Below are 11,808 nucleotides of genomic sequence, written 5' to 3' on the forward strand. Positions count from 1 at the left end.
AAAGTTTGAAAAGATGAAAAATTTAAAAAATAATCATTATATGTTCACTTTTTTTGTTAAAAGTTACACACAAATTGAAATATGAAACAGTTGACGCATCATTTCCTCTATGTTGGTTTCAGGGTTAAGTAGACACATACACACAAACACTGAACTGAAACTTTCTGGTGTTAAATTTACAGCCACTCACTGATGTGCGCGCTCATTATAATCCACAGTTGTGGTTTTGTTTATCTTTAATCTTTGCTACCATCACTCAAGATCATTATCAGCCTGCCACAACAAAACAGGAGCAGCTCAGATTCATCACATCAGATGACCTGATAAAACCCACAGAGGCACACAAGAAAATCAGCAAGTGAGAAGAAGACTTTATTGATCCTGCAGAGAAACCAGATTTCTGCTGCAGGAACAACTGCACATTCAAACAAACACAAACTACAATTAAAATATATAAATTAGAGTGAAGTTACAGCTAAGAGTAACTCGAGGTGAATTAAATGCACTCCGGTCTGATGTCCTGGTCGTCTGTGGTTGGACAGGTGAACTTCTTCACTGAAGAGTAGATGACCTCTGGCTTTGATGGCGTCTCTGATCACAAAGACACACACAATTCAAACAACATGAAACACAGTTGTAGAAAAATGAATTCAACCTTTGCAACACAAATCTGTATTGTTTAAGGGCAGAAGAGCTCCTGATACTCCCACATGACAATCTAAGGTGCAGATTCAGGAATTATAGTGACCTCTGACCTCTGTGGCCTCACAATAATAAATGCTGGTTTCCTTGTTTCACTTCATCACGTTTCCCTCCACACATAACTAAGAAACTTTTTTTTAAAAAGATTCAGAATACCTTCAATCATTATTATAACATTAGCATTATTATTTTCTTTTTAAAGATGTTGTTATGTTTCCTTGATTTTGTGGTATTTTAAAATATGTAGACATTCCCTATGATTAATGATTTATAATATGTAGAATACTGCAGAGGAAATGGGCATCTGTGCAGCACCCATGCTGACATAATGCATTAGTTTGCTTAACTTATCCAAAAATCTCACACTGAGCACCAAACACTTAGGATCTGTTTTTACTGTGTTACTAACCTTATCCTCAGGACAGATGTGTACAATGACCACATCTGATTTTTCAAGATTTATTAAAACAAGCATTGCTCCTCACAGAGGTATCAAAAGATTCCCTAGAAGTTGACAAACAAAAACAATACTACCTCTGGCCTCTCTCACTGGTTGCTGAGGCTCTTGTGCTATTTTGATTTCGCTGTACGTGGTGTCATCTGTGATGGCATCTTCTCCAGCTTCTTGATCAGCTGAACCAAAGTGAAGTAAAATATAATTGAAAAAAGTCAGAGTGGACCTTTCATAATAAATGTAACTAAAAGAATCAAATGATAATATTAGCACTTTATAATAGAGCCTTCAATTTAGAAGAACCCTAATCTACCATGTAGCACTGGTGTCTTCTAAATTTAGGGTTTAGTTTTCAGTAAACATATTTAACTTTTTGAAACAATTAATAATCCTAAAGTAAGAAGGAGAGTCTATAAAAACTGACTGAACTGCAAATGGTAACAAAGTGAAAATGGACATTAGGATAAACTGTAATATAATAAGTTGTAATAATGTAACATTCACAGCAAGTATTAGTACCTAACCATACCTAGAGGTCACAGAGTAATATTTCATGATGATAAAAGTAACACTTCATAACACAACCACTAACTAATTTTGTAAGTTGCTAACAGCAACCATGTGTTTCTTCTAAATGAGGGATATGTTGTTAAAAAGGCATTTACTGTAACCTACATATGAAACAGGGTAAGGAAGCAGTGAATGTTTTCAGGTAGTGAAAATAACACTGTAGATTCCAAACATGATAAATGCTGGGAATTTACACCATAGTGTTTGAGCTGTAATGTGACAACATGCACGTACAATGTAGACACAAAAAAAATATATAATAAATTTTTTAAATGTACAAACTATTTAGCAAAATTAAGCCATACATGCAAAATCCAGAAGTTTGAGTCTCACCTTCAAGTTTTCTGCAGACACAGTCCCTCATCAGTAGAACCAGTAACACCAGCAGAAACAAAAGACAGACTGATCCAAAGACCAACACAGGAAGTAGAGGAGGTAACGCAGGTGGAGGGGTGGATGCAGGTGGAGCTGGAGTGGTGGGATTTTCTAAATAACACCAAAGAAAATCATTAGGTTATATTCATACACTGAATGTTTGAATACTGAATACACAAACACAGTCTAAGTGTGTCACCTGTGACAGTGATCCAGCTGGATGGAGACTCTCCATGACCGCTGATGTCACACTTGTAGAGGCCTTCATCAGACCTGGAAACATCCTGGATGGTCATGTGACCTGTAGGCTCTTTCCCAATGAGGGAGCCATCTTTATAGAAAGCAGCTGGGAGGTTGGAGGAATTCTTTTCTTCGCATATCAGAGTGACGTCATCTCCCTCCATCACAGGGAGGACAGGACTCTGCAGGATCACTGATCCACCTCAACACAGAGACAAACTACAGCATTTCATCCATTTACACACAGCTTCATCAACACTAACTCCACACACTCAGCTTACCAGTGACTGTCAGGTTAACCATGTTACTGATGGTGCCCTCTCTGGACTCACACCAGTAAACTCCACTGTCCCATTCATCGACGTAGCTGATGTTACAGAAAGAACCAGCATCTTCTCTCCAACTGTCATTGTGAAGTGTGCTTCTGCTTATATTTCTCCTCAGAGTCCATCCAGCAGAGCTGTCGTCCTCCTCACAGCTCAGAGACACAAAGTCTCCTTTAAAGAACTGAGAGCTGCTGGGACTCACAGTCAGACGAGCTGTGAGGAAAACATGATAAGAAGACATCCGAACACTGAGCATAGTCCTAGTTCAGGCAGATCAATTAGTCATCTCAGCTGATCTCAGTTAAAGCACACATAAAGTGATGGCTTTTATCGCTGTTACCCTTCTATGCATCCAAATTGAAAAATCTTTTAAAAGAAAGATAATTTACAGGCTGCTTCAGCCTGAGTGCTGTTGCTGTTTTTCTGCAATTTTCAGCCACCTCAACCTCAGATGAGGAGGTCCTACAACTGGTTTTTATTATTTTTTTAAGAATGATAGGGCTTAGTTACAGGAAACAACACATTTAAACAAAAACAATAAATAAAACAAAACTACCACAGAGAGACTAAACAACAACATAGAGACACATAACTATAAAACATAAACAAAATGACCAGGGACAACTATAAACAATCCACCTAATGGGATTCACATTACAACCATGTGACCTCTGTGGCCTTTTTTTCTTCTAAAAGTGGAACTGACGATCTTTATTGTTTTTCTTATTTGGTAGATTAGTTTTGCACAGCTCACAACTCATTGTATCTGATCCTGGGTCTTGGTGCAGTCCCTAAATTTGTCCTTTACACAGTACAATTATGAATGAAGATGTTCTAGCTCCTAAGTCATCGTTCTCCTGAGTGGTAAACAGAAGGTCAGGTTCATGGACCAGCAGGTGAGTTTCTGTACCCAGGTGACTATATTATCGCTCTGACATCATAAATATCCAAGAGTAGAGAAAACGTTTTAAACTAGTGTTTATTGCACTCTGAAGCCTGAGCTGTTGGCTCACAGGGATTACTTATACATACACTGATCTCATTAATAAGAAGCTTTAGCCATGTTTAATATGAGCAGGAAGTAAATGAGGGAAGTTAAATATGCCACCTGTAAGAAGAAGGCAAACGTACCAATGGACAGATGTGCACTGATGGCAAGACACAGAACTGAAGTCAAGTCGCGTGAAATAAAAAACTGCAATAAAAATAATTCTGATTTTTATAAATGATTCTTAATAAGAGCTAAAAGTCTCTGCGTGGTGCTACAGAGTGCAACCGTTCATGATGGTGTGAGTAATAATGAAACCAGTGAGCAAACAAACCACTGATGGCTAAAGCCACAGTGAAAAAATGTTGCAGAGAAAAATAAAATTCCAGTGTGATATATTCAAGTATTTTGAAAATGTACCAACCTCGGGAGGGTCTGCAACACAGCAGCGAAGTCAGCACTGAGGAGAAAAGACACACGGGTTGGTGTTAGGTTCAAAAAGGAAACAAGCAACTCTTGTCTTCTTGAGATGACTGAGACAGTGGAGTGCTGTTATTACACTGAGCCGACAAAATGCTTTAATGCTGGTAAGTATTTGCCTCTTTCCTAATTTTCTTTTTTTCTTGCCTTTGTCTTTTTTTTTTGCATATTAGTTACACGTGTTTCAGATCCTCATGCAAAATTTAATACTGGACAAAAATAACCTGGGAAAATACAAAATAACTTGTAATTTTCATTGATGATTTCATCTATTAAGGACAAAATCATACAAACCTACCTGGCTTTGTGAGAAAAAGTCAATATGGGTTTGATATGACCAGCCACACCCAGGCCTGGTTACTGCCAGACATGTTGAATCAAGAAATGACTTAAATTGAGCCTGCCTGACAAAGTGAAGCAAGCTGAAAGATCTAAAAAAAGAACGCATGATGCTACCATCTAAAAAAAAAACAGATAAGAAACAAAATCATTGGCATCTATCAGTCTGGAAAGGGTTCCAAAGCCATTTCTATGGCTTTGTGTCCCCAGTGAACCACAGCGAGAACCATTATCCACAAAAAGAGAAAATTTGGAACAGTGGTGAACCTTCCCAGGAGTGGCCGGCGCACCAAAATTGATCCTAGACTGCACTGATGACTCATCCAGGAGGTCAGAACCCAGAACGACATCTAAAGAACTGCAGGGCTCCCTTCCATAAGTAAAGGTCAAAGTTCATAATTCAACAATTAGAACGAGATTGGGCAAAAATGGCAGCCACGTAAAAGTTCCAAGGTAAAAACCACTGCTGAATGAAAAGAACTTCATGACGATTTACAGTGACTGAACTGTGAATTCTGCTCAAAACCAGAAAATCCTGAAGCAGAAACACCGTCCATCGGTTTGTGCCCTGAAGCTCAAGCACACTTATGTTATGCAGCAGGACAAAAATCCAAAATACAACATCAAGTCCACTTCCTAATGAAGTAAACTGAAGGTTTTGGAGTGGCCAAGTCAAAATCTGCACTTAAATCAGATTGAGATGCTTTTGGTATCACCTTAAACAGGCCATTCATGCTCGAAATCCCACCGGTGTGGCTAAATTAAAATAACATGGCAACGGAGATTGGGACAAAATTCCCTCACAGTGATGTGAACAACTCATTGACAGCTTTGTGGACATCAGGGGGGTGAGGTAGGTTTGGAAAGCTTTTATCCCATAATAAATGATTCATCATTTAAAAACTGTATTCTGTATGTACTCAGGTTATCTTTGACTAATATTAAAATAAGGGAACAAATGCTTTCTCACAGCACTTTATATATGCAGTTGAAAATAAATGCAATAAAAGTAATACTATTACTTTTATGTAAAATTCTAATATTACATAAAAGTAATATATTGATTTTCATGTCCCTGAGTGAAATAAGTACGTATCTCCTAAAACACAGCCAGATTTCTGGCTCACACATATAAATCAATCAAGCCAGTAAGTTTGCCAGTAAGCATCTGAATGACTGTTGGAAGACTTCGGAGAAAGTCCTGTGGTCAGACGAAACAAAGAACACCATCCTGACATTAACATTATTGTTTGAGGCTGTTTTTGCTGCTGAAGGTACAGGTTGACTTGTTTCCACTGAGGGGCCAATGAATGTAGGCACTGAACCTCCTTCCATCAGCCCGAAAAATGAAGATGGGTTATGGCTGCATGACAATGACCAAGAACATACTGCAAAGGCAAAAAAGGAGCCGCTAAAGCAGAAGCACATTAATGTCATGGAGTGTCATGAAGCGGTTTCCAGACCTCAGTCCTGAAGAAAATCTGTGGAGGAAGCTGAAGAAGAAGCATCCAAGAAACCAAAAGCATTTGGAGTTTGTGTAGAGAGCAGGAAGCCAAATCTTTGTACAAACCCAGTGACAAACTAAGAGAAATGTCTTACCCTTTGGTTGATATTCTCTCTCTCCATTAAAGTGAAACAGTGTCAAATATAAAGGAAAACCCTGTTTCACTTTATATTTCTCACATTTTGCGAGTTGAGTGTACAGTATTACATTACAAAACTTTGATTTAAAAGCTGCTATTTTTCAGCATCAAACAGGATTTCACTCATTTGTCTGATCGTTCAATCTGCCCACATAACACTTGTTCCTGTGACCTTTCGTGTTTCCATTAATGCTCCCATTTCTATTATTTCATATTTGGAAAAGCTGTACTTACAGAGCGGCAGCAGGAGCGATGTTCTCGGCATTGTTTCACATCTTTATTTGCGCATTTGTTTCAGTTACACACACCCCCAAAAACAGTGTCCTACTTCTGTGTAAGTGTCTGTGGTTTTCTGTCAGCTGTAAAGGAAAAAGGAAAAACATCTGACGTGGCTCAGTTTCTCAGCACAGAGACCACCCGAACGCGTGACGAAGTGAGAGTGAAACCTAACTACAAAATGCTTTTGTCTGGTCTGGTTTTGAATGAAACTCTGCCCTCATAAAGAACTCTTACTCTTACTTACATGTTAACTTTACTTTTAGAGCATCTTTCTACAGCTGAAAACATATAAAAATACAACACTGAATAAAATAATCGTGTGACATAATCACACTCTGTGATCATTTCCTGTGCGTTTCCTCTGAGCTTTGAGTCTCTGCTGGTAAGCCAGACGTTAGGAGCCATTCACACCACAGACTGCAGCATGTGTGCTGTATGAATGTGTTAAACTGCCGGCCCGGGCTTTTGAAGTGCATTTTTCCTGCATTTGAAGCATCTTCTCTTCAGAAATCTGTAAAACATCTCAAGTTGAGAACCTGTAAGTCTGTTGCTTGCTTCAGATCAGTCTTAGAGGATTTAAATATCAGCTGCAGCTGGAAACAAAACTGGAGATGGGTTATAATTTTAATCTGAAGCTAACATATATGTGCAAAATGAGAATCAATGTGACATTGCCAAGTCAGAAAATATGTGCGCCTTCTTGTCAGCTCAAACAAAAAGTCTTGTCGGTGGCTTGACATCATATAAAGATCATGACATACTGACTGTGAATCAAACCTAGATGCAGAGCTTATTGTGAGACCTTCTCAAAGCAGAATGTAAACTGTATCACGCGTGAAGTACAAAAGGTCTGACAACATGAAGGTGTTTTGTCTCAGCACACTCTCATGACCACTATTGTATGACTTTACACACCTACATATTTTATTATTCATCCCCCGCTAATACTGGGCTGTAACCATTCCTCTGAGATTTTGGTCCATATTGACATGATAGCATCACACATTTGCTCCAGATTTATTGGCTGCACATCCCCTGTGTTCCACCACATCCCAATTAGATTAAAGTCGGAGGTGATTTGAGTGCACTGAACTCATTGACATGTTCTGAGGTCCATTATCCATCACTATGGTGGTCTGATGGACTATGTCAGCAGTAATACTCAGGTAGCTCATGTCCTTTAAATGATGCACAGCTGGCACTAAGGGGCCCAAAATCTGCAAGAAAATGCAGAAAAATGCAGAAAATTAGATATTTGCATTAACGAGCAGTGGAGCAGATGAACCTAATGAAGTGGCCAGGGAGTGTATAAAACATTTGCAGTCTTTGTTGTTGTTGTTTTTTTTTGTTTTTTTTAAAAGTAAAATCATTTACGATTTTTAGTCAAGTCGTAGTGAAATGAATAAAAATCAGCATGTTAAGGATCATCTAATCTAAAATATGTGTAATATTTTGGCACGCTGTGGTGTTCCTGCTGTGTTCTGCATGCTGAATGTGACGCTGCAGTTAACTGTAGTTGTGTTTGTAAGTTGACACGTCGACTTTAATCTCTCAGATTCCCACATGTCAAACGTGCACGTAGACTAGGAGGAACTTTACATCTTAGACACGTTACATCTTAAAAGTGCTCTCAGAAATTTCTCTTCCTCTTGCTCTGGAGAACTGAAAATCCTTGTTTGAAATACAAAAGGCATTCTTTCAGTTCTTTAAAGTGTTAAGTCTTTTAACTTTATTGTCCTTCATGTCGCGGTGGACCACAGCTGCTCATCTTTGCTCCTGTCCTTCATGGATCCTCTCATATTCATCCTGATTTTCACTCTGATTTCTGGGTCTTCAGGTGAGTGAAGCGGTTCGCCATAACAGCAGTTGTCCACCTAAGTGAACATGTAAAAAAACTCTTTGAAAAGTACATGTTTAAAAAATTAAGTTCAAAATCATTAAAGAAGAATAAAAAAACTGATTGAGGTTGTCATAATTAATGCATGAAAGGGTTAAAGACAAAAGTCAATATGTGGGCAGCCTTTGAATGGTGTGTTTGTCTGAGTAAAGGGTGAATGTTTACTGTAGCTGGCATCTGTCACTGTTAAAGTAACTGTAATAGCAGTGCTTTCAAGAAAGACGGTTTTAGGATGTTAAAGAGGTGTTGGTGGTGGCATAAGTTACAGAACACTCAGACCTTTGTTTGCCTGTTTGGCTTTTTCTGCTGATTTATTGATTTAGATGAACTGAAGGGCCTGATGAATCACTGAGGTCCTGTATCAGGTCTTTTCTGCATCTTTTCTTTACTGCTCACATTTATTAAGTATGTGATTTTCAAACACTGTTCATCTCCTGCAGAGGTTTTTTTAGGCCCGCTGCTTCTTTTTTTGTTCTCCGTTGGTCCAATTTCACACTGTGTCATTGCAAAATCCTATTTTATGTATATGAAACAGTTACATTTGGAATTTCTTTAGAATTAAATTTAAACATGCTGCTAACAAATTGTCTAAGATGTCTTTTAAGTGTGGACAATATTAATTCGTCCCTTAAGTCAGGTGACTCTTTATGCTCAAGTGATTCATAGATCAGTGTTAAGTGGTTAAAACAAAAAACAGAAAAAGAAAAAGAACATCTGACTGTAAATGGTCTGGTAAAAGGACTGGACTGAAAATAAATGGAAAAGCAGCAGGTGTCCAAAGAAAAACTTTGAAAGACATTTTTCAGAAGACCACTTTAATAAATTCTAAGAAAGTAAATTGTAAGTAAAATATAAAGAAATGAGGGCTGGCTCAAGACTTTTGCATAGTACTGCACATCCATCTTTTATATAGATAGATGTATCTGTAGGCAGGAGTGGGCTCAGACCAGCCAAATGGTGGCTTGTTTCCATTCATCCGGTGGAAAAAAATAACAGAGGAAACATGAAACACTGTTTCTGACTGACTGATTGGATCAGCGGATTACAGCACGCCTCCAGAGTTTCTCAGTGCCCACCTTCAGAAATACAAACACACAGAGGGGGAAACAGAACTGTGTATGTGTGTGGACAAACACACACATCCCGTTCTGACGTGTAGATGAGTCATTATGTTGCTTGTGTTGTTTTTGTTCTTTGCCATAAAGAGTTCATTTCTTTCTAGGTTTTCTTTACCTCTTACCTCTGTAGCTAACACTCAGATAAATCATTACTGATTGAATGTTGTGTTAAATCTCTGCTGGAAGAGAAGTTGTCGCTGAGTGTGGATAAATGTTTACATTAAATGTGCTTAGTCATTATTTTCAGTTTATTTTACTGCAGGTTAAGATTTTTTGTGCAGATGTTCATTCCTACAGTGCTCTTCTACATCCTGTTGAAACAACATCTGCCCACAAGTTCTATGGTTTCATTTCAGCCACAGCTCGTCTGACTGTAAGTCCCAGCAGCTCTCAGTTCTTTGAAGGAGACGTTGTGTCTCTGAGCTGTGAGGAGGACGACAGCTCTGCTGGATGGACTCTGAGGAGAAACACAAGCAGAGACACCAGAGCTGAGTGTGAAGACTGGGCAGACGCTGCTGGTTCTTCCTGTAACTTCAGCCACATCATCCCATTGGACAGTGGGGTTTACTGGTGTGAGTCCAGAGAGGGTCCCATCAGTAACATGGTTAACCTGACAGTCACTGGTAAGCTGAGTGTGTGGAGTTAGTGTTGATGAAGCTGTGTGTAAATGGATGAAATGCTGTAGTTTGTCTCTGTGTTGAGGTGGATCAGTGATCCTGCAGAGTCCTGTCCTCCCTGTGATGGAGGGAGATGACGTCACTCTGCTCTGTAAAACAAAGACCACTCCCTCCAACCTCCCAGCTGCTTTCTATAAAGATGGCTCCCTCATCAGGAAGCAGCCTACAGGTCACATGACCATCCAGCATGTTTCCAGGTCTGATGAAGGCCTCTACAAGTGTGACATCAGCGGTCATGGAGAGTCTCCATCCAGCTGGATCACTGTCACAGGTGACACACTCACCTGTCTGTGTTTCTGCAGCTTTCAACATTCACAATGTGACGAGAACTTAATGACTGTGTTTGCTTTATTTTAGGGGAACACACCACCACACCTACATTCACAACTCCACCTACATCCACACCTCCCCCTATATACACACTTCCACCTACATCTGGACTTTCACTTACATCGTCCTCTGCATCATTCGTTCCTGGTCTTCTTCCTGTCTTGCTGACTGTTGCATCAGTCTGTGCTGCAATGCTGAGATGACACGGTTACAGTAAACTCAAAGGTGAGATTCAGACTTCCGGATTTTACGTTGTTTTAAACTTTATGTTTACCACAGTTCAAAATTTTCTTGAATGTTTAATTTCTTAAATAATTTTAAAAAAATTGTGGTTTGTTTCAGATAAACAAGAAGGAGCTGGATGAGACAACATCACCAGTGCCATCATGCATTTTCACCGTCTATGAGGACATTTTTATCAATAACATTATTATTACTGTTTCTCTCGATTGCAGAGACTCGTTTCTTAAAATGATGTCTCCTAAAACTTTATACACAAAGTCACAACTACACAGCCACTTCCAACAAAACCTCTATTTACCAGGTTAAAAGCAAACTTTGCCTAAATATATCACATAAAGCCCTCAAAACACACAAACAACAGCACTCGAGGCGTGGAGTTCCCCACCCCTGCTCTATGACTGTTTTCTGCAGGGGTGGGGAACTCCAGGGCTCGAGGACCAGTGTCCTGCACGTTTTAGATGTGTCCTTGATCCAACACAGTCTTCAAGTTTTCCAGAGGCCTAGTAATGAACTAATCCTTTGAATCAGGTGTGTTGACCCAGGGTGAGATCTAAAACCTGCAGGACACCGGCTCTCGACGCCTGGAGTTTGACGCCTGTGCTTTTCTGTGTGCAAAACCAACACCATGGGGATCCCCCACCCTCACCTCTCAGGTTTATTTCAGTGTTTCATTTTTTCCAGGGCAAATCTGTTTCACCAAGATCAAAGTTAATCTTCATAAACTGAAAATTCAGATGAATTAAATCTCACATAAACATATTTTAATCCATCCATCCATTCTCTTCCACTCATCCTTGTCAGGATTGTAAGGATGGCTGCAGCCTATCCCAGCTACCAGGGTGGGAGGCGGGGTACACCCTTGCCAGTCTGTCAAAGTGCCAACACAGACACAGACAACTATTCACACCTATGGGTAATTTATATTCACCAGTTGACCTAACTCCATTAACTGCATGTCTTTAGACCAGAGGAGGGAGCCAGAGTGCCCAGAGAGAACCCACACAGACACATGCAAACTCCACACAGAGAGGCCGTGGCATGATGGTGAAGTTAAATGCACAACCTTCCTTCTGTGAGGCAACAGTGCTAAGCACCACATATTTAACCTGCGTGGCAAGTGAGAGCATTTTTACATCACAGCAGAAAC

The 11,808-nt window shown here is 39.5% G+C and overlaps 1 protein-coding gene and 1 long non-coding RNA gene across 2 annotated transcripts; one reads left to right on the plus strand and one right to left on the minus strand.

Moving 5' to 3' along the window:
* Nucleotides 1–365: 365 nt before the first annotated feature.
* LOC116328348 (low affinity immunoglobulin gamma Fc region receptor II-like) lies at nucleotides 366–6,472 on the minus strand. The gene is made up of 7 exons (XM_039609651.1): nucleotides 6,352–6,472; nucleotides 4,080–4,115; nucleotides 2,623–2,880; nucleotides 2,301–2,543; nucleotides 2,060–2,212; nucleotides 1,237–1,335; nucleotides 366–591 (listed from the first exon to the last, which is right to left on the minus strand). Exons 1-7 carry the CDS (start codon nucleotides 6,380–6,382, stop codon nucleotides 497–499), a joined length of 915 nt encoding a protein of 304 aa, XP_039465585.1. The 5' UTR covers nucleotides 6,383–6,472; the 3' UTR covers nucleotides 366–496.
* Nucleotides 6,473–10,298: 3,826 nt separating this feature from the next.
* On the plus strand, nucleotides 10,299–11,024 carry LOC120437665. The gene is made up of 3 exons (XR_005611329.1): nucleotides 10,299–10,359; nucleotides 10,446–10,643; nucleotides 10,761–11,024. It is a non-coding gene; the product is annotated as an uncharacterized LOC120437665 (long non-coding RNA).
* Nucleotides 11,025–11,808: the final 784 nt, after the last annotated feature.

Source organism: Oreochromis aureus, linkage group 3, assembly GCF_013358895.1.
Source record: "Oreochromis aureus strain Israel breed Guangdong linkage group 3, ZZ_aureus, whole genome shotgun sequence".
Classification (NCBI taxonomy): domain Eukaryota; kingdom Metazoa; phylum Chordata; class Actinopteri; order Cichliformes; family Cichlidae; genus Oreochromis; species Oreochromis aureus.